Source organism: Pogona vitticeps, chromosome 4 (assembly GCF_051106095.1).
Source record: "Pogona vitticeps strain Pit_001003342236 chromosome 4, PviZW2.1, whole genome shotgun sequence".
NCBI classification, from domain to species: Eukaryota; Metazoa; Chordata; class Lepidosauria; order Squamata; family Agamidae; genus Pogona; species Pogona vitticeps.
In genome coordinates, this window is record NC_135786.1 from 173,320,564 (window position 1) to 173,344,262 (window position 23,699).

At 44.2% G+C, this 23,699-nt stretch overlaps 1 protein-coding gene across 5 annotated transcripts in view; it reads left to right on the forward strand.

Moving 5' to 3' along the window:
- Positions 1 to 10,414: 10,414 nt before the first annotated feature.
- Positions 10,415 to 23,699, forward strand: part of NETO1 (neuropilin and tolloid like 1) — a 121,676-nt gene continuing 108,391 nt past the window's right edge. The window contains exons 1-3 of one of the 5 annotated variants that reach the window (XR_013545283.1): positions 10,415 to 10,743; positions 16,652 to 16,705; positions 18,000 to 18,137. Coding sequence is in view for 3 of the 5 variants with exons in the window: in XM_078393527.1 (XP_078249653.1) it covers positions 10,716 to 10,743; positions 16,652 to 16,705; positions 18,000 to 18,137 (220 nt within the window). In the remaining 2 variants the exon portion in view is untranslated. The remainder of the gene's footprint in view (positions 10,744 to 16,651; positions 16,706 to 17,999; positions 18,138 to 23,699) is intronic. The other 4 variants (XM_078393527.1, XR_002300815.3, XM_072998754.2 and 1 more) reach the window with 4 other exon arrangements.

The following is a 23,699-nucleotide window of genomic DNA, read 5'->3' on the forward strand; positions in this document are numbered from 1 at the left end:
TCCCAGGCAAAATTCTGGAACAGATCATAAAGCAGTCATTGTGCAAGCACCTAGAAAACAATGCATTAATAACTAGAAGGCTACATGGATTTGTCAAGAACAAATCCTGCCAAACTAATTTGATCTCATTTTTTGATCAGGTCACCTCACTGATAGACAGAGGGAATGCTGTAGATGTAGTATATCTTGTCTTCAGCAAAGCTTTTGAAAAATATCCTAATTTCCTGATTAGCAAGCTGACCAGATGTGGGCTGGATAGATCAGGTGTCAGGTGGATGCACAATTGACTACAGAATCGTACTCAGAGAGTGATGATTAATGGGTTCTTCTCTAACTGAGAGGAGGTGACATGTGGGGGACCCCAAGGCTCAGTCCTGGGCCCGGTGCTCTTCAATATTTTTTATTAATGACTTGGATGAGGGAATGCTTGTCAAATTTGCAGATGATACCAAATTGGGCGGAATAGCTAATACCCTAGAAAACAAAATCAAACTTCAAAATGACCTTGATAGGATGGAGCACTGGGCTGAAAGAAGAGAATGAAATTCAACAGGGATAAGTGCAAAGTCCCGCACCTCAGAAAAAAAAAACCAATCGCACAGTTACAAGATGGGCGATACCTGGCTCATCAAAACTACAAGTGAGAGGGATCTTGGAATTGTTGTAGATCACAAGATAAATATGAGCCAATAGTGTGATGTGGATACAAAAAAAAGGCAAATGGTACTTTAGGCTGTATTAAAAGAAGTGTAGTTTCCAATCCCACGACGTGCTAGTCCCCTCCCCCATTCAGCACTGGTTAGGCCTCACCTTGAGTCTTGTGTCCAGTTCTGGACACCACACTTCAAGAAGGATGCTAACAAATTGGAACAAGTTCAGAGGAGGGCGACAAAGATGATCAGGAGGCTGGAAACCAAGCCTTATGAGGAAAGGCTGAAAGAATTGGCCATGTTTAGCCTTGAGAAAAGAAGAATGAGGGGTGATATGATAGCACTTTTGAAATATTTGAAAGGCTGTCATACAGAAGAGGGGCAAGATCTGTTCTCAATCATCCCAGAATATAGGACACGCAACAATGGGCTCAAGTTAAAGGAAGCCACATTTCGGTTGAATATCAGGAAAAACTTCCTGACTGTTAGAGCAGTATGACAGTGGAACCAGTTACCTTGAGAGGTGGTGAGTGCTCTACCACTGGAGGCATTCAAGAAAAACTTAGATAATCACCTGGCAAATATGCTTTGATTGTATTCCTGCACTGAGCAGGGGGTTGGACTTGATGGCCTTCTAGGCCCCTTCCAACTTCACTTTTCTATGATTCTATGATCTCCAGGTGATTTACAATAATCAGGAAGGAAGGATGTCTGCCTACCATCTGTTTAACAATAATACACACCCAGAACAAAACCTTGAAGAAGGATGGAAGAAGTGCTGCATTTTCACACAAGAAAATTGCCAAAACGTATCACCAGAGATACATCTTCAAAGCTACTATGTCTGCAAAACTTATGTACAAACAGAGATTGCTGTTTCATCTAATGACCTAGCCTGCAGAATCTGAAACTGTGAAAGCTAATAGAGATAATCACACATACTTTACAATTGAAGCCAGCTCTACTTCTAGTTGCAAGGGCACCTGTTTGTCTGTTTTGACCGTAAGTATGATATAACATAGGGGCTCAGATTACAAGGAGCCTCTACATGCAGAAGCAGACATAAATATATCCCAGTAGAAACCTGTTTTGGTAATACTGTGGAGCACCTCAAATGCAGCATACTTAGGGCCCTGTCCTATTCTTACCTGAGGAAACTTGGCATAGATTTGTGCCTGAAAGAACCATAGATGCAGTTCTGGTAATGAAAACAGATGCCTGAGCTCAAAAGATCCTTGGCTTCATAATACTAAGCATTTGCCCATCAGTCTTTCATTCCTGGTTCTGGTGGTAAATTTCGGGGTTCTGGTAATATAACCAAAGAATATGTTTTCAGTGATGTGTTGCAGGGTAGTCTGCATTGCACAGTGTAAACTGGAGCATCATGCTCATGCTCTGTAGAAGACCATGCCCCATGAATAGAAGTAAGATTCAACTGTTGGTCTGGTTAACTTTCATACATTAAATTTGGGGTTAAAGGCCCAGCTGTTTCTTTTGTGAGGCAGCAAAATAAATAGCCACAACTGCCTTCCAGATTTGCAGGAGCAACTTCAGTTCTAAGAGCATCACAGTTTTTGTTGGAGATTATATCCACTACATATGCCTAGAGGAACGTTTTTCCAACAATGCCCCACAATGGTGGGAGCTGTGGCAGCTGTGGCACACTTAGTTTCCTCAGAGGGGACAGAAACTTGTCTCTTTTTTTGAAAGATTGTCACTCTGGGTTATATTCTTATTTTGTCCAAGATAATCAGAGAGGTTATATTTTGTTTTTTAAAGGCTCATTTTTTTTATTTCAACAGTAGAGGTCAAATCATTTTATATAAAAGAAAATTGGATTGGCTAATTAAAAAGAGAATGCTGGATGGACGTGCTGACATTTATGACACAGTGAGTCCTTTTAATTCTCTTTCTTTGGCACCTCAGCAGTATCCATACAACAGTGACACTGTTAAGGCCACTTTCGTTAACAGTCTTGATAAAGGTAAAGCATTGTGTGTATCTGCTTGGTACAGAGCTTTCTCGCTGTCTTTCTTCAAACTATCACTGAGGATAAACAAGCAGAAATAAATTCTCCAGTAAATTGTTCCTTCTTGTATTAGCTAATTTTATAAAGTGTGTCTTATTCTGCCAGAGACATTTCATAGAAAGATAATGCTAGCGTGTTGTTGTGCAGTTTGCAAATCCTTGCTGTTTCCTTTCCACCAAGAGAAGATAAAATTGTTTGGCTACAGTGTCTTGACTCTTGCTTTCCTGCCTCTTTTCCTTGTCCATTTCAACAATCTTCCTGTCACCAGCATAGGTGTTTGTTTTCTCCACAAAGGTGTCCATCACGGGAGTGTTGACCTATTGCTTCCTATCATTTCCAAAGCGGTTTTTAGTTGCTAAGCATTTTACAGTCTTTATTGTGCTCGCCTTAACAGCATCTAGGTAAAATGAGTTATATACACCTTACACATGATGTTTCCGTCAGCAGGGTAAGTGTTCCAAGTGACAAGAATTATACACCATTATATATATTAAATTCAACATAAGAAAGATGCAGAATTTTCTTATTTAAATCCACTTAGGTCCAAAAACTAGGTCCACCACTTGTTTGATATGGTTATATTTATTGGCCCAAATCCTGTTGCTTAGTGTAAGTAGTTGCAGTAGAGTAGGCACCGCCCCCTAGAGTCAGACACGACTGAACTAAATGCCAAGGGGAACCTTTACCTCTACCTAGGCCCACTGAATTAATGGGGAATCAGTAAGTCAACTCTTTTGTAAATTCCATTGGTTCAAATGGGCCTATTCTAATTGTGACTGACTTTTCTCTTGCTCTATTCATTTTTGGAAGAAAAAAAACCCTAACAAGAAATTGCCTCCATCACTCACTGTGTCTAATACTTCAGATTCTCTCTTCCCTATCCAAAAATTCATTAATTTGCTTTGTGTTGTTGGTTAGCATTCTGCTCCATCACTTCTTGTTCCTCTCCTTCTGGAGATTGGACATCAGGCTGGACATTATGATGGCTATTCTGAACTCTGTGGTTGCAACCAAAGCAATATCCCAGGTTCTGCAGCCAGCAAGTTCTCCTTCCTGCACTTCTCTGCATTTAGTTTTATCTTGAATGATCAGGTGTAACAATCAGCACTTTTGATTCCTCATTACATGACGGCAGTATTCTAAATTCTGCATTCTGTGGCTAGAACCTACTGCTTCCTTCTGCATGCATTGTGTGGGTTGTGTTGGTCACGTAACTTTCTTGGGGTGTGTCCAATGCTGTGCATGATCTTGTACAAGTATGAGCCCAGCTGAAAACAGGAGGACAATTGGGAGCCCTCCCAACTGTGCAATTCAGTTCTATGAACTCTGACCACCCCTGAGTTTTGGCCATGTAGGCTGAGGGACTGATGAAGGTTGGAGTCAAACAACACCTGCTGAATAACAGAATGGTTGATACACTGCATGGAACTGCATCAATCCGATTTCACCTATGGGAAACATGATGGGGGGGTGGAAGTGGGAAGTAAAGTGGCATCCACCCAAACTATGCAATAGTGGAGCAGAGATTAGAGTCCATGTTTTCCATTTCTAAGAGGACAGTTGCTCAAATATGGTGGCAACTGGCACCTATTGAGGTTGGAGGGGAAGAAGAGCAGCCAACAGTGGAGTGACAGGTGGAAGATGGAGCAAAAGTAGGCATTCATACACATATATGCATTGATGCACATGCACAGAGTAGCATTCACACGTAGAGGGATACAAACATTTTTAAATCAATTTAAAAATCTTTAAAAATCAATTAAAAACATGGATGTTTTGGCAGGCCTTCCCTCCAGACAATTCCTGATGTCCTCTTCTCTCTCTTTCCTACCATTAGTTCCCTTCTTGTTTAAATGTTTCTACCATGTAAAAATTGTTATACAGTATATAACAATTTATTTATTTATTTATTTATTTATTTATTTATTTATTTAATATCCCACCTATCTGGTCGGTTAAGACCACTCTAGGCGGCTAACAACATAAAATAACACAATATATATATAACATAAAATAACACAATCTATATTGTGTTATTTTATGTTGTTAGCCGCCTAGAGTGGTCTTAACCGACCAGATAGGTGGGATATTAAATAAATAAATAAATAAATAAATAAATAAATAAATAAATAAATAAATAAATAAATAAATAAATAAATAAATAAATGAGAACTGATGCACAGACACAGCAGAGAGAAAAACAAGGATGGCCTTGATACCTCCAGGATGGTAAGAAAGCAGGCAGGAGTGGTCTGAGAACAGGCAGCCAGAGATGGGGCAGTGCCTCATTGACCTCACCTACAGTCTAGGTAATATCTATTCATTTTAGCTCACCATGTGGCACACCAGGTGCACCCAGCACATTTGGAATTATGGCACTATGTGCAATTACTCCATACATTTCAGTGTGTTTCCCAAGATGTAGCAACCATCTGGCAAGAAGAAGGAAAGTCGACAGATTCTTGCTGTTAGAAAAGGCAACACAGCACATTTTCCCCAGAACAGCCTATTCAGCGGTTTTCCTTCCTTCCTTCCTTCCTTCCTTCCTTCCTTCCTTCCTTCCTTCCTTCCTTCCTTCCTTCCTTCCTTCCTTCCTTCCTTCCTTCCTTCCTTCCTTCCTTCCTTCCTTCCTTCCTTCTACTGCTGCCTCTTTTTGAAAACCTTGCCATCTTTTGTAAGCAAGCCATAACTTGAAACCTAGCCATACGTGTCGTCTGGATTGGCCTGCAGGCGATGGATGTTTTCAGGCTCTCCCTGGAGAATCTTTTGGGGTTGTTGTTGTTTTTCTACTCCCCTCCCCCCGCTTTGCTTTTTCTCTCTCCCTGTTTCTTGTGTATCGGAGGGGGACGAGGACGAGCGGGAGAGAGACTAGCAGGATGCCGCGCCATTGCATGAAGAAGTGTCATCTTCAGATGTTAGGGGCCACTCACCTGCACACAAAGAAGGAAGGCGGGGAAAACCGGGAAGGAGGAAACGGGTTAGCCTTCATCCACTTTGGTTTGATCCCTGTAAAACGCAAACCAGAGGTGGCAAAGCGAAAGCATTTCAAAAACAAGGGAGTGACAGAGAGACTCTAGGGAGGCTTGCCCAGCTATGAGACTTTTTAACTGGGGCAAAATGAGACCACAAGTGATCCCAACTGCCAAGATGTCATCACAGATGTCTTCGAAATTTTATCTGGAAGTTTATTGCTAACCGAGGGACGTGGTGGCGCTACGGGCTAAACCGCAGAAGCCTGTGCTGCAGGGTCAGAAGACCAAGCAGTTGTAAGATCGAATCCATGCGACGGAGTGAGCTCCCGTTGCTTGTCCCAGCTCCCGCCAACCTAGCGGTTCGAAAGCATGCAAATGCAAGTAGATAAATAGGGACTACCTCGGTGGGAAGGTAACAGCGTTCCGTGTCTAAGTCGCACTGGCCATGTGACCACGGAAGATGGTTTTCGGACAAAACACTGGCTCTATGGCTTGGAAACGGAGATGAGCACCGCCCCCTAGAGTCGAACATGACTGGACAAAAATTGTCAAGGGGAACCTTTACCTTTACCGCTAACCACCAGCCTAGGCACTGAAATATCTCTGGCTGAAAAACGTGTGGGCCGTTTCGGATGCCGAACAGGTGGACAGGTGACTCTGCAGTGGTGCACAAACATGGATCCAAAGCAAAGATTCTCATAGTTTTTATGCAGGGTCTTCCCCCAAACACTGTCCAGTGGCTCTATTTGTGCCAATACATTAAAACTCAGAAATCCTGGGTCCCCCAGCGCATAGGTTTGCAGTGCTGCAAAAATATGGATCCAACATAGGGATCCTCTTGGATTCACATGATTTTTATGCATGGTCATCCCCAAACCACTGAATAATCATCAGTCCTATTTGCAGCCAAAGACTAAATGATGGAAATCATGGGGCCCCCAGCACATAGCTTTGCAGTGGTGCAAAAACATGTATCCAATGCATAAATCCTCATGGATCCACATGATTTTTCATGCCAGATCATCCCCAAATCACTTGTCAGTGAAAGGAACCATCAGTGCCCAAAGACTAAAACCTAGGAATCATGAGTCTCTCAGCGCATGGCTTTGCACACAAAGCTGACACACAGATCCTCATGGATCCACACAGTTTTTATGCAAACCACTGTCCTGTCATAGGGTCCATTTGTGCCCATACATTAGCACTCAGAAATCATGGGTCCCCCAGTGCATGGCTTTGCAGTGGTACAAAAATATGGATCTGACATAGGGATGGTTCCACATTATTTTTATGCAGGATCACGCCCAAACTAATGTCCAATCATAGGCGCCATCTGTGCACACAGACTAAACCACATAAATCATGGGTCCTCAAGTGCATGGCTTTACAGTGGCACAAAAACACCAATCTAAGGCACAGATCTGTGGAAACAGATGAGGGTGATGATTGTTCAGTGGTTTGGAACTGGTCTTGCACAAAAATTATATTGATCCATGAGGATTCGTAAGTCAGAGCCATATTTTTGCACCACTGCAAAGCCATACACTGGGGCATCCATAATTTCTTTCTTATAATGTATGGGCACAAATGAAGCCTATGACTGCACAGTGGTTTGGGGATTATCCTATATAAAAACCTTGTGGGTGCATGAGAATTGATATGTCAGATCTATGTTGTTGAGCCACTGCAAAGTCATGAGGTGAAAAACTCACAATTTATGAGTTTGAGTCTTTGGGCACTGATGGTTCTTATAACTGGACAGAGGTTTGGGGATTATCCTGCATAAAAATCATCTGGCTCCATGAGGATTCACGCTTCAGATCCATGTTTTTGCATCAATGCAAGGCCATGTGCTGAAGGACCCATGATATCTGTGGTGTAAATGGGATCTATGATCTGGCAATAGTTTAGGGAGGACTACAGTACATCTAAAAATCATATGAAATCATGCGGATCTGTGCTTCGGGTCCATGTTTTTTGCGCCATGATAGAGTAACGCACCCAAGGACCCATGGTGGAGTTTGTGGGCACAGATGAAATCTATGATTTGATGGTGATTTGGTTAGGATCACACACACACAAAATCATATGGTATCATCACAATCTGTTCTTGATTTTATGGATCCATCTTTTACCCAGACCCATGAAGGTCCTTTAATTGAACCCAAATTCACCGTGCCAGCTCCTCGTGCCTTCCGGGACCCAAATGCTCTCCTTGGGCCACTAGCTTGAGGAAAAAGCTGTTTTTTATCGCTTACTCTTTAAGAGTCTTCCAGCTTCCCACAGACACCCGTGTCTTTTTTTTGGCAAGGTCGCTTGTAGGAAATCCATTGTTTTAGGAAAGTATCCGTAAACTAAAAGCACCCGTTATGAACTAGACTCTCTCTCTCTCTCTCTGAATTTAAAAGAGGAGCAGTCACCTGGGCTCGGTGCCCTGCATCCCACGCTCACTTCCAAAGCAGTCGGCTTGGGCTATTACGCCAGGCTTACTTGGGAGTAACACTCTGTGGTATTCTGAATTTCGAAGGGGCATCGCGGGAAATCCTTCCCCCCCCCGCCCCCGCCCCCTTTCTTTTACAGTTCCCGGCCGAGAGGCGGATGATGTTAGAGGAGAAAAGTCGGCCAGGGGGGGAGGGGATGAAAACCTCTGCTACCCCTGCGTGGCGGTCCCGATCTCCCACTCACTTGGAAGGAAAAGAGAAAGTCAAGCTCAGAGGCTTTGCTTTCGTATTTCCCCGCAAGCTCGTCATTTCCATTGGAGCTCGATGGCTCTTTTGCAGACAGGACCAGCTCGTTACAGAAGAGAAAGAGGAGGGCGGGAGGCGCTTTGGATCCGGCTGTTGATCACCAATCGATTTCTGATAACCACCCATTGATTTTGCTTCGCAGTGCTTTGAGGGGGGGGGACTCTTACTTTTATTTGCTACTAGATTGAAGAATCGGGAATCTCGTGCCCTGCGACTTGGTTCCAGCTCTGCATCAGCTTTCGGAATCAGCAGGTGTCGGAAGAGGTGGAAGGGGGGGCGGCGGAGGCGGAGGAGTGGCGGCCGGGCAGAAGAGCTGGTGCCTGGACTCCCCCCCCCCCTTTCTCTCTCTTCCCTCTCTCTAATCTATCGCCTGATTCTTTTCCATCACCGCTCCCTCCTTCCTGCGCGCCTTCCATCCCCCCCCCCCAGCCTTTGCTGCTCTTCCTGCGTGGATGCCGCTGCCAGTCGGAGAGGGAAAGAAGCGGCGGTGAGACTGCAGCCTGGGGAACCCCTGCGCACGCGTGTCTCGCTGTGCGCGCCCGCCCGCCCGTGTGCAAGAAGCGGGGATTGCGGACTTTGCCCTTGGCAGGAGCTGCTGTGCACAACCAGGAGCGGGGGTGCGGTGGGGTGGGGGAATCCGCCGCTTCGGGCCATCGCCTCCCCTGCTACCCCCCCTCCGCGCCCCCTTCCTTCCCGTCCACCTTTGCTGGCGCTCGCCCTCGCCTCCGCGTCTTCTGGCAGCGCTTCTCCTCCCTCCCGGCTTTGGGATGGTGTCGTGATGGCGAGGAAAGAGGAGGGGAAGGAAGGGAAGGGCTCTCCGCGGGGGGGAGAGCAGAGGGGTGGGAAAGCGAGACCCCGCGCCTCCTCGCCTGTCGGGGCAACGATCCGAGGAGGCCGGCCTTCTCCCCGCGGCCGCCGGATTCCCGGCTAAACTTTTATTGCAGAGCCCGCGCATCCTCCGCTTCTCCCGCCTCCACCCCCCCCCAAAAAAGAGGAATCATCCGCCGACGCTTTCGGAAACGAAGGGAGACTGCGACTCCTGGAGCGAAGATCCCTTGTCAGCAACACAACCGTGGGGAGAAGACAGCGGAGGAGCGGAGAAGGACCCACCTCCTGCTTTGGGACGGCCGGGAAGGAGACGCCCCTTTCCCCAATAATCACCCCAATCCACGGCTTTCTAGGCTCCATATCCACCTCGCTTCGAAAAATAATAATAATAACATAGCCAGGCTTCTTGTCCGGGACTGTAGAGGCAGAGATTTCTCTCCTTCCTTCTTTATTTTCTTCTCTCCCCCCAATCCTCGCCAGTCTCGCCTCTCTCTCCCCCCCCCCGCCCGCCTCCGTCCGCACGGTCTCGGCCGGTGCTGATGCGCTTCCAACACCTTTGGCTCCGGCTTGATCCGATGCCACAAACAGAGGGCGGCATGGATCCGGTCAGTCTGTAAGCTCGGGGCGTCTCCTATGGCTCCAGGATGACTAAACCCTCACTTGGGTAAATCGTTGGGCCCCCCCGGGCTTTCCCCCCACCCCCACCCCTCGCGTGGGCCTCTCCCTCCCACAAAATCCCCGACTCCCTTTTTGGGGGGGGGTGGGGTGGGAGGGGGGAGGTCTCTCCCCCGCTTCTCGCTCCGCATTGACACCTCCCCGTCCGAGAAGGCAGCCCCCAAGCGCCGAGGACGGATCCCTTCCTCTTGCCCTCCTCCCATGCCTCACCAGCTCCCCGAGGGCCGAGACAGGGTGGCCTCGCGTTTCTCCGGGCAACACTCGGGTCTGGGTTTGGGGTCGTCTGAAATGGGCGCTTAGCAAGGGAGGTGGGCGGGCGGGCGCGCGGGACGGGGGGTGGAGAGCTTGGCGAGCGAGCGGCCAGCCGTCCTCCCCCCTCTGGCGCTTGGCGCCTCTTCCCGGGGCTCCTGCCAGGGGCGGACTGCTGCGCTCTCGCGGAGGGGACCTGGTGCGTCGACGGGGCTCGCACTCGCTCGCTCGCTCGCTCTTTTCCCCCGGTTGCCCTTCTCTGCCAGTTATGCAGACTCCTGGCGGCGGCGGCGGCGGCGGGCGCTGCTGCTAGGATCCGATGCTGGTTGCTCGGGAGCCGGGCGATGGAGCTGGGGGGCTGATCCTCGCCGGCGACGACGCTGAGAGGGGAGAAGAAAGGACAACCGCCGAGGGGGCGCCCCTCCGCCCGGGTTCCAGCGCGCAGCACGCCTGGGCTTCAGGTTGCCCGGCTCTCTCGCCTCCTCCTCCTCTTCCCACCGCCGGACGCCCTCCCGTCTCTAAATGGAATTAGTGGAGATCGGAGCCCCTTGTGTAAGGAACAGACATGATCCATGGGCGCAGCTTGTTTCACAGTGAGTACGGAGGTTCTTTCTCTCCTTTTGCGCCCCCTTGAACCAGGAGCCCCGGAGCCGCACTCTCTATTTCTTCCTTCACCCGGGGGGGGGGGTGGAGTCGTTACAAACTCCTCTAGAGGAATCAGATGCGGGAAGCTTAATGGCGTACGTGTAAATCCTCCCTCCACCCGTCCGTCCCCTCCTTCCCACGCAGTGAAAAACCCAACTGCTTAGACACTGGGGTCCGCAACTCATAATAACAATACAGTACCTTGAACTCTAGGCTTAGGTTTGATTAGGATGAAATTCAGGAGGACTAGTAGCTGTCAAAGTCATGCGTAAAAAACCGGGGCGGGAGGGAGGAAGGATGGGGGGGAGTGGGAGGTTTGCGAGAGAGAGACCCGCAAAACTCTCATCCCCCCCCCTTTCTGAGTTAAGCTGGGGCGATATTAGGCCACGAGTAAGCTCACTTAACGGTAGAAGTCAGCAATATTGCAAGCAATGGGTCTCAACGATGTAATGTGCTGGAAGGGATTATGTCCTCTCCCCACCCCCAGCCCCCAGTTTCACTCCGGCTGCAGCCTTCAGTTATGAACTTGGATAAAAGTTGCACTGAAAGGACTGGGGCTTGTTTCCCTTTAACTGTTTTCAAAATTGGAGTAACTCTGCTTCCGATACATCCTTACTTTGCCGTCCCATTTCTTCCAACAGAGTAAAATCTAGAACCCAAAATTAAATTGAACGCTGGGATTGTGACTAAACCTAATGACACACATCCTTCCCTGGTGCCAATTCTACAGCATCAGCTTTAATCCGGAGCATGTTCTCATTGATTACTGTCATTATTTAGGATTAGTGCCAGAGCTGTTGTTGACTGGAGTCCTCTTTCTCGACCCCCTCCCCGTGAAATCCAGTGCTTTGGAAGTTGGTAGTTGCCAGCAACCTCCTTTGGCCTTCTGTGGGTTTTAAGATGTTTTTTTTGAAAAAAAGTTATTTAGGATAATCCTCTAGGCCCTATGTATTAAGGGATTAAGCAAAAGTTACAAATCAGCTGTTGGTTAGTAATGGAAGGAGAATGAGTATTTTAACCAACACAGTTAAAACAGAAGGAATGGATCATTAGAAGACACAAACATTTCAATACTCAAGCAAGACCAAGAACTTGGATATAAGCCAACATCATCTCATGTTGGTATGTTTTTGGAACCCATTCAAAATCTCTGATCTGTTATCTCAAAATGCCAGCATGCTTTGGTGGTGGTCTGGCAGACTTAAATTCATCTTTGACCTATTTCAGCTGTTCTTGCCTTGTTTTGACGAGCTGCATCAGTTTACTGAGCAAAGTAGCATTTGAACTCGGGACCAAAGCCAGAGATCACAAAATGTAAGCTTTTGGCAAAGTGTGCAGTAGGAAAGGAAAATGAAGACAAAGAGGACCCAGGGCAAACTGGTTTCATAACTGGCTTGGCTCTTCTAAAACTCAGTGAATGGGACTGTCTCTTTGCCCCCTTGCTGTGCAGGTTTCTTTGACTTGGGGTCATAGAAAGTGGTCAAGTGTAGGTTGGGGGGAGAAGAAATATAACATGTGAATGAAGTTAATTTTAAAAGTTGTTTATAACTGGAGTCAAATTGTTAGCATTCTAGTTTAGTAGCAATTCAAAATGGATAATTTATTTGGTGCATTTTAAGCTGTGAATGGATCCTACTCCATCTGATTAAACTAAAAGAAACTTCCACTGTTAAACATAAAGAGATGCTTTGTCTGTAATCATACTGGTGATCCAAAGTATATAGGTCATTAGTATGCCTTTTATCCAGATGTAGATGGAAATAACTGAGTAATCTCCTCTCAGCTTTGTAGTTTCCAGGAGCTGACTCTCACAATTCAAGAAGGCTGTGATTCTGTGCATGCTTTCTGGGGGAGAGGGGGTGGAATCCATTTCACTCAGTGGGACTAGGCAAACCCATAGAGAATAAGACCACATGGCTGTATTTGTAAGCATGATTAATAGGGGCCCCGGGAAGCAAATGCTACATTAAACAGTTGGCCTTACTGTTTGTGTCCCGGGGCATGGCCTGCATAAGATAATATGTCATGTAATTAATCTTAGAATGTAGTAACCAGTCCCTAATGAAGTAGGCTTCATTAAAATTAGCAAAGAACTTGACTTCTGACAAACTTCTATTAGGTCTGGGATGTGAATTCTGTCTGTGGTTGTCCTTGCATGCATAAGCACAAGATTCCAGTTTTGTAAAAGAGATCATGTGTGTGTAATTTTAGAGGGTATTATACATCTTTATAAAATGTTGACTATATCAAGCACCAAGACTGCTTTCAGATAAAGCTTTTCTTATTCTGCCTCTTTCGTGGAATTTTACAAGGCATATCTTCCATTTGTAACCTTCCAGTATTTTCCCTCTGCCATTTCCGTTTTTCTCATTATTGCAAAAGCAGGAAAACTTAATTAAAAATATGTTAATAGCTGCATAGCGCCCTTCATTTTGGTAGTGCATGGAGCTTTCCTTCTGGAAGCTCACCAGTTCACGGTGCAAGCATGCTTCAAAATTGATTCTTCAAAGAGGAGCATGGCGATGGTTGTTATTTGTTCCCCTCTGAAAGCCTTCAGAATGACTATGTGCATATGTCCATACTGCATTCTTCGGGGAAATTGAAATATTCTGAATGCAGCTAATGATTAATATGCTTGCAACTTGCTCCATTTATCCCAGTTTTAAAGAAAGCAAAACTTATTCAATAACTTTCAGCACACATTCAACGCTGAGCATGACTGCTGACTACTAGCTTTTAAAAATATATATGGCATAGCGGAAAAAAAGTTTCTAGCTACTAGAACATGAAAGAGCTGGCTAGATAGCACAGTGCATTAGGTATCTGGCTGTGAAGCCAGAGGTTGGGAGTTCAATTCCTTACTGTGCCACCCAGAAAAACCAGCCTGTGTGGCCTTGGGCAAGCTGCACAGTTCTAGGACGCCCCCAGAAGAGGGGAATGGTAAACCACTTCTGAGTATTGTCTATCTGGAAAACCCTGATAAGGTTGAAAAAAAAATGCATCTGGATTGTATTCCTAATCTACTTCACTTCTCTCATGTTCTTTGGTATTTCACTGATGTTTAACAAGGCCTGGTCCATCCATTTCCAAAATGTAATTGAGGAAACTCATATACTATGGAGTTTCTAAAATATGGGGGAGGGCAGCTTGAGCATCTAAGGTCTGCAGTAACAAATTGGATAGAAGACATTTCCTCCAATTTCTTAATAAATGCTGAGTGCAAGATTGGAATAGAGGAGTAAAGTATATTGAAAGTATTTCCAGAAATCATTATAATAAAACACACTTATTTATGTAGGCCTTTATAGCTGGCCTTTTCACAACACACTTTAAAAAAAATGATATTGCTGACAAAGAAAAATCAGCTCCTTCCCTAATTAGAAGGGCCGCTACAATTTGAAATTACATAATGGATGTTTTTAGTCGGTGCCCATGACATCATTTTTATCTGCTTGGTCAAATCATAGAATGAAATTGTTTGAGCTGGAGTTGTGTGAAGTAGACAGTTATTATTTATTTATTATATTTTTTAAAAATCCCAGTAATTCAGGGCAGAGGGAAACTACAGCAGCACGAATGGATATTGTGAATTCTCGCTCCTATTGTCCAGAACTTTCACTGGTGCACCAAATAGTGTGGTGTCTCCACAGGTTGTTGGCATTTAGATGGTTCCAACTCTATTGTAAGATTTTTTACGAGTACTCTGTCAACTGATCCAACCTTTGATGTATGTGTGTAGAGAATAGAGAGGGAGGGTGTCAGCTCTCCTACTTCATGTAGGAAAGCTATTCACTGTCCCTCATTGAAATAATCATGGTACCTTTAAATAGGGACTTGTATGACAGCAGCACATGCCCTTTAGTGAACCTCTGGAATTGGTAGTCCAGCTGCTCTGGAACAGTTGTCATTAAGGAAGGATAAAAACATGTTGTGAGAAAACAAGGGAGAGTTAGGCAAGATGCACATGGTAGTACACTGAGAATATGTGCAGGTAGTCAAATAGGCTTGGGGACACCTGTGAGTTATGAGTGGCTGAGCAGCAAAAGCCCATCAGGACTCAAGTTCCAGAGTCCATGAAGAACCAAATGGCACATCATATTTGTCACTGGGATGACATCAGCATCTCATCAACAAGTTCTCCATCCCCAACGTACCATGAAGAACTATTGCCATATTCTTATATGGCATAGTGCCACCATGTTACCTTCCTCCTTGTTCTTGCCAACTGCCAGCTGAGGAAGATTCTCTTGCTTTGATGACATGGTGATACATACTGGTAAACACTGGGGAAAAGAGCAGAGCACTTGCCTTGGGAAGATAGTATACATCATTCCCTTCCATTGAAATTCTCTTTTGTTTTACCCTATTCTCAGTAACAGACCTCCTAAAACCCCTCTTGAACTATTTGTGCTCATGTTTCAAGCTGTAACAACTCTGAAGGTATACTAAATGGCATGTATTGCAACAATCTGTCTTTGAGAAGGAAAAGAGCATGGACAGTCATGCAAGAGGGGACAAACATGGCAAGTATCATTTGCATATTTCTGGTGCAAATGATATTCACTAGGCAAATGTATTCTTAAGGGCTACTGTGTGCATGGATACACACCATCATCAGAAACAGCAGTTTGGACTCAAGAAACATGATTATGCTTTCATTTCCTATTAGTTCATCATTAGATTATCACAAACTATTTTCTGTGCTGAGTTAACTTCCAGTCTCAAAAGTACTCTGTGAAAAGAAACCCCATTAAATAGAGTTTCTGTTGGAGGGGCACTTAAATGGCTGGGTATTAAATCAGAATGGTCCTATCCATGTAACCAACATCCTAATACAGCAAGCAGCAAAATCACTAAGCAGACTTCACTCTGACAGTATTTAGTCAACATGAAACAACTTAATTATTGAAAGTTCAGATGCTGGAAATCTCACAGAAAGTTAAGATACATATTTCTAGCACTGTTCAGTTGTCTTGTTGGCTTATTAGGCAAATGCTTTCTGACTTGGCTATTAATGTACTAGAGAAATTACTGTTACACTTATAGCAGCCCTTAACAAAGTATTACCTGCCACTGGATGCCACTGAGGAATTTGATATGATGCAGGAGTCTGTGGGACCATAAAGTATGGATGGCTCGTGGGCAGAGTAAGGGGGAGCCCTCCCCACCATTCCTGTGCAAAGTGTCCCACCCCACTAGTATGATAATCTTGAACCATGGTGTTGATCCATGTGGTAGATTGTAGATGATGACAAGTTGGGTTGGCTTGACTGGATCAAATAAAATCCCTATTAAATTTCTTTTGCGTAAATTGAAAGAAAGCTGCAGATGCCTCAAAGATATAGTTATATATTGTCCATTCATGTGCACTGAGAAGTTAACTTCTTGGAAAGAGCACCCCTTTTATCCAGAAAAGATTAGCAATGCAATCTTATGCAAGTCGTCTTGGATATAGGGCCTACTGAATTCAGTAGGGCTTAGTCCATCAGTAATCTGTGGTCTGAAGGGGGTCTTTTCCAGTCTGATATTTCAGTGTAAGTTCCTCTTGGAGCACTCCAGCCTACTTCTTGGTAAGTAGTTGGAGGCATAGGAATGCAACCTAATTCTGTTCCCATCACCATATGGCTTGTTCAGTAAACCATATTGATTTTGATTCAGATCCACAATGCCCTCTTCCCCAAAAAGTTAATCATATGAAGAAAATGCTTTGTGTTAAGAGACTGGATGGCTATGTACATCTACAAAATCCATATTTTTTTTCTTTTCTTTAGTACTTCCCTTCAGTGTTGGTAGACTGTTGTAGTTATTTTGATTGACTGATATACACTATTGTTACTAATATACTTTTTTTTCCAGTTGTAGCAAGTTTTATCATCCTACATTGGGCTGGGGCAACAAAAAAAGGAGCAGGTACGTTTCCTTTTTTAAAATGAATAATATTTCCACTATATTGTTTCCTCTAGAAAAATTTAAGACATTGACTATTTTAATTATATTGCTTAGTTGTTTGTTTTTTAAGTCTTCATTCTTGACAACTAAAAATCATTAAAATTGTCATGCTAGGCAATGAAACATAGCATTTTGCACACAGGCTTACTTTAAAAAAAATGGAGGACTAAGGACCAAATGCGCAGACCAAAAATATGGAACAGGAGATCCTTTTATGCTGGTGTTTGGCTCACGTGGTCTTGTCTAGTGACAACACAGAAAGAAATTGGATCTTCTCTCTAAAACACTGGAAAATGGTTTGAAAATGCCTAGGCTAAGTCAGCCTTTGGTGGTTAGATTCAGCAACAGATTTATGCAAATACTAAAATAAGGTACACATTAGGCATCAGATCATCGGCAGCTGTCACTATTTCTCTTTGGACCTATTGTTTCTTGTGATCAAACTGACAATGGAGAGAGTGGAGATAGTTTACTCTCCTTCTTTGCATGGTTAGCCCACTTCTTCCTCTTCTTCTTTCTCTCTTTCTCACTCCTCTCTCTCTCACACACACATTCACCCACATCCCAACATCTTATTTTGTCTTGTTTTGGGAACTGATAGTCCAGGAAACCTTGAGGGTGGGGAGAAGTGGGCCTTCCAGATGCTGCTGACCTGTAGGTTCAAGGGTTCTACAGGGAGTGAGATAGAGAAAGATGGCCTGCTTTACAACAAAGTTGTAAAGCCCCCACTTCAGCATCCATGAGTCTGTTCCCCATTCAAATTTGCATGGGTCTCTGTAGAGAAGACTTATTTAGTGGTTCATCTGAATACCTAACGTGTCCCCCCACCATCATCTCTTGGGTCCTCAGACATTCTTGGACTGCAACTCCCAGAAGCCTTCATCACTAGCTGTGTTGGCAAGGGCTTCAGGAAGTTGTAGTCCAGGAACATCTGGGGAACCATCATTGGGAAGCACGGTCATAGGCAAGAACTTTAGAGCTGAGCTCTGTACCAATTATGTGATTTGTAACACAGATCATCGGGATTGGAATATGTTATTGGAGTATTTTTATACTCCCTTGCATTATATCATGTCCAACAGAGACCCTTCTATTACGAAGCATAATTGCTTGATCCATCTGCCATGGAATGAGAACTGGCATCGGCTGAAGAATAGAGGTACTCATATGACCACCCCTCACAAGAATACAAGTAGAAACACTGTGTCATGTCTGCATCATGCCTAATGTCATTCTCTCTCTCTTTTCCTTCCAGAAAAGCAAACCACTTCAGAAGGCCAAAAGACAGTGCAGTGTGGAACGTGGACAAAATATCCAGAAGGAGGCATTTTCACTTCTCCCAATTATCCCAACAAATACCCTCCTGATAGAGAGTGTGTCTACATTATAGAAGGTGATTACTTTACACCTTTTATTTTTCCATTAGTCCTACTATTCGTAATTAGCAGAGGCTCTGTAACATTTACCTTCTGAAATGGTTAGGACTAAGAATGGTTGTCAACGTTGTCTGGTATTTTGGTAAGGTGTAAAGCTAGCGTTTCTGCCACAAAATGTCATTACTCTGCGGTTTCAAAAAGGCTAATAAAGACCTTCTAAACTGTGTCAGCAGATGTACTTTGATTCATAGCAGCTGAAGAAGTCGGAGGCTAAAACCTCTTCCTATAGTATTTTAATATTTATGATTTGTTTGCCACTCTGATACCGATATATGGATATGCTGATATAGATATACTTGGTGAATAGGAACTGGGCCTCTTTCTTTTCTTCTGCCCCACAGTGCTGCTACATAGTATGGTGTTGTGTCTCAGTATTTGAGTAAGAACTGAGGCACACCACAACCGCTGCAGGCCTTATCTCGGCTTGTCTTCCTCTGTCCTGAAGATGGAGAGGAGAGCACTGGAAGCTGCTGCATCAGAACACTTCATTTACACAAGCAAAGATATGTATTGTCATGCTTTGTCAGCTTCCAGCCTAAACCATTTCCACACATGTCTTCTGGGTATGAGGAAGCAAGGCCAGAATAGAAAGATTAAATACTGAGTGTCGCTGCCTGGTGCCATGACTTTATTGCCAATCAGGGAAAGATAACATAAACACTACAGCACTACTAGTTTCTTCTCTTTCGCCTTTATCTTTTATTGGACAAGCTTCTTTATAATGATAGATAAAGAACCTTTGTGACTTGAGTCTAAATGCTTCCTCTACTAATTGAATACTATCATGTTCTTTACCCTCTTGTCCTCTGGTGTCAATATGAATGTAACTGGTACTGCCTAGAATAAAAGTAGTAAGGATCATGTCCAGGCAGATAGAAATATTGTTAGGCTGAACACTGAGAACATGCAGCATGCCTGGTGCTCATAGTCTTGGATCTGTGTAAATCATAATATTCTATAGATTAAATGAACAAGAGACAGTATGTTTTCTGGGATATTTTAATCAGGCTTCTGCACTGGCTTTTCACTGAATGCTGAATTCCTTGTTGGATTGAAGCTATTTGTTTAAAGCTGGGTATTCCTTTGTTTAAAGCAAACAGCCTTGAGCTGATCCCAGGTCAGATTTGTATCATCCTGGATCACAACCAGAAAAACATTGTCACTTAGAGGGTAAAAACATGTTTAAAACATGTATTCGCGAAGGCTTTCATGGCCGGGATCTAATGGTTGTTGTGGGTTTTTGGGGCTCTTTGGCCGTGTTCTGAAGGTTGTTCTTCCTAACGTTTTGCCAATCTCTGTGGCCAGCATCTTCAGAGGACTGGCGAAACGTTGGGAAGAACAACCTTCAGAACACGGCCAAAGAGCCCCGAAAACCCACAACAACCATGTTTAAGATACATTACAAAACTGGGAAAAGGAAACAAAAAGTGGTGCAAAGTGGCGATAAAGGGGAAGGGGCTGGGGCTCATGGACTGACAGCTTCATTTCTTCAATGAAAACAAGTTGCCGAGGCAGTGGAGCAGGTTGCATATTGTCTCATACCCTATTTTTCTGCTCAAATTCTTTAATGCTGCATTGGCTTGTTACTTTCACTTTGATTTAGAACCGAGTGAGTGGGAGAGATTGTATTGAGTGCTGTTTTTTGTTTTGTTTGCTGTTTGAAAAATTAAGCTTTAGTCAGTTTATGACAGTCTTTTGTGCTCCCCCTCCTCTCTTGGTGCGCTACTATCTTGACAAGTTGGTGGGCTGCCATCTTGCCCTTCCAGAGTTATAGCAGATAATGGGTATCATTCCAGATCTGAGCTTAGACCAGAATCCATTTGCATTGGGTAAAATCAGGTCTCAAGTGGAAGCTCATAATTAGCACCCAGATCAAATTAGGGGCCTGTGCACAAGCCCTAGTTTTAGATCTCATTAGAAAAATCAGATCTGACTATTCTTGGAGCCGGAATGCTGTCTGGAAGTACATCTGTTTACTGGAATATTCCATAAGAATTCAACAGTGTTACCAGCAGTTATATGTAGATTGGGTTACAAAGAGCTTGTTAGTACAGAAATATTTCATTCCTAAAACATGTCTCTAAAATGTCTCTACTATAGGTGTTCTTTCTTTTTCTGCCTTCCTTGCTGGTGCAATGAATTTCCTAGACTTGTTTGTTAGGGGTTGGGCTGGGAAAAAAAGCAATACAGAAACCAAGAAGAGACACAGCATAACTGAGGAAGTAATGTTGGAGTTAATCCAATATGTTCTGTCCTTGACCTGGCATTAGTAATATAGAAATAATAGTTGTAGCAAACACTGAAAATGACTTGTAATTTATTTATTGGTTTGTTTTGAATGTTACACGAACAGTGATGTCTGAATGCTTCATAGTGTAGTTAAACTTGTAACTGTGTCAGACAGTGCTTGACAGCCCAGCTTCATTTGCCGCCAGGTGCACCCAAAGGGAGTTGCCACCAATTGGACCACCATGATAAGTGTGTCTTCATTGGGCTCATACTTGATGATTCCAGATATAAGAGAAATTACCTTAGATGTATAGTACTTTCCAGAAAATGTGTGCAGTTGACAGCCAGTACTGAGCAGTTGCATCATTCAGTATATTATCTGTAAGGTAAAGGTTAAGGTTCCCCTTGACAATTTTTGTCCAGTCGTGCTCGACTCTAGGGGGCAGTGCTCATCCCCGTTTCCAAGCCATAGAGCCGAAGACAATCTTCCGTGGTCACATGGCCAGTGCAACTTAGACACGGAATGCTGTTACCTTCCCACCGAGGTGGTCCGTATTTATCTACTTGCATTTGCATGCTTTCGAACTGGTAGGTTGGCGGGAGCTGGGACAAGCGACGGGCACTCACTCCGTCGCGTGGATTTGATCTTACGACTGCTTGGTCTTCTGACCCTGCAGCACAGGCTTCTGTGGTTTAGCCTGCAGCGCCACCACGTCCCTGTATGCTTGGGAATTCATTCTCAGTGAAGCCCCTCTTCCTTAACACAAAAAGCCAGTGTTTGAAATTCCCTGTGGCAGGCACCAGTTCTGGATTCTCATGTAATATGAGCCGAGTTTGAGCTGTTCTAAATGGTGCCAAATTAGCAGTGGTCCCCTTGAAGACCTTCATCTTCTTTTTTGTAAAGCTAATGAGTCCTCCTCCTTCTTTAACACTATCTGTGGAAGAGCAGTAGTATTTTGCTGTTCTGGCGCACATCTATGCAATTATCTGCAGGAGTAATAATATCCACTAATTCCATTCACATTCCTTGTATTCAAAATGCATTCTTCAAAGCCAGCAGAGAATCTCTGTTTGAAAGAAAAATGACTCTTGCTTCCCTGTTCAATTGCTGAGCAACTGGAGAGATACCAAGGATTATTCCAATCCATTAGTGTGATACCAGCTCACACTGATGAAGGGGAGATGTTTGGATCAATCTCTCATTCCCAGACATACTGTTAAACTGGAATGGATTCCCCCCCTGCCCCCCGCTTAGCTTCAGCTGTCAGCTACAGTATATGAAATTACATTCTAGTAAGAATTAAAGCCTTAATTGTAGGGGGCTATTTCCCTGCAACTGTTCCTCTGTTTCTAGTTAGAACCCAGAGCCTTTTTAAAGCAGATGTAAAATCTCCAGATAGCACTTGTATAAGATAATTAGATGAAAAAGATGACAAGACATGCAAGCATTAAACAGTCTTTTCTGTGTTATTAGGAGTCTTTGAAGAAAGGTAATTAGAACCTAAATTAAAAAGATTGCTCAGAGTTCAAGTAGCAAAAGCTCGTCACAGGACAGCTGCGCCACATTACTGCTGAATCCTATAGCAATGTATTCTTGCATCTTTTGCTTTTATTAGTGCTGCACACAAACAAACACTCTCAAAAGCACAGAATTTAATGAGGTCTTCTCAGGAGCATCAAACAATTTCATGCATCCACAGCCAGCCAATAATATGACTGCATTGAGGCCATGACAGTTGCAGTTTTTGTTGCAGAGTTTTGAATTTTTGCTGCCACCAAGCAATGAAGGAGAGGGATAGAACACTCAGCAGAGAGGTAGGGCTTTCTTTGAATTTTAAAGCTGAAAGGAATGATTGGTTCATGCTAAATAGTCATCCCAGCTCAGAAAAGTCCTTCTCACTCACATGAACTAGACAACATGAAAAGTTGAACATAAAACTCCAACAGCTTTCCCCTCCTGTCATTTCTTTCCTTAGACATATGTATGGAAATAACCGTTCAGTAAAAAGAAAATATAAAAAAATAAATAGATTAAAGTAGCTATAAAAAGGCTGTTATGGAGCCTCTGTAATACTCAGCCCTTGACTAGCTCAGAGCTGTTATAGTTTGCAGGTGTTGTATTAGGAGCAGAGACATCCATTGCAAAAGTAGTTACAGCATCCGCTTGGATGGCAAGCAACAAAAATGGACATCAGTTCCAATTGCTGCTGAAAAAAGAGCTTAAATCCAGTACTGTGCTAGCAGACGTCTGCCTGTGTAGCAAGCCTTTCTCCTCCCCTCCCTCCCTCCCTCCCTCTAGTCCTTTGCTCTGCCCCCAAACTGTCCTAAGAACCTCTGGAACAGATTTTGAGGGCCCAGAAGGGGCTGCAATAACCCCTCCTGATTTTTCCAAAGGAAGGCATTCTGTGAGCAGAATGATGGTATTGGATCCTGCCCAAGGAGACAAAATTGCTTCTTTCAGCTTTTTGCTAGAATAGCCAGCTTGTAAGTTTAAAGATACTTGGCCTGCAGGTACAGCCATGGGGCAGAATTAGACAAAGGAAGCTGGGGTTGGGTGGGAGGAATTGGGTGGGGTTCAGGAGCAGGGACAGCCACGTGTGATATAATTTGCTAGACCAGCTGAAAAGGTCAGGCTGTGAGAATAGCAGAACAAAGCATATTAGAAGGCTGTTGGCTCAAAGTTCACAGTTTGTTTATCAAAATTCTGAATACAGAATTCAAGACAAAAATATTAAACTCGCCATGAAAATATCGAAGGCAGCGACTGGGCCTGCCAAAGTCTCAAAATGCCAGCTGAAATCTTGGAAAATTGCTGTGCTTCAATAGGCCTCCAGGCAAGAGACTAATCTCAGGATAAACAGCAGTGGAGAAAAGAAAAAAGCTTGATGTTTTGCATGTGAGGTAGCTTTGAAGCCTTTGCATCCATCTGCACACTTTCCCAGTTTGTGTCCAAGTTCACTGGCTTGGTGCAAAGGTGTCTGCACATCTGTTGTACTCGCCAGCAGCAGGATAAGGCCTGGAAGAATTCCACACATGTCATGTTTGCTTCAGACAAGGCTGAGTAGGGTGTAAGCTCTGCTGGGAAAGCTGGCAACTGCTGCATCTGCCACGTGTATTTCACCATCTATGTGGCTACCAAACAAAGCCTAGCCCCCCCCCCCCCGGTGCAGTTCTGGATTGCCATATTGTAATCCTAAATCATATTAGCTAGCTGTTTCCTGGATTTAGGACCCATTTGCTGAGACTGGCCACACTCTTGTTCCAGTCAACATGGCCCAGAAACAGTTCCA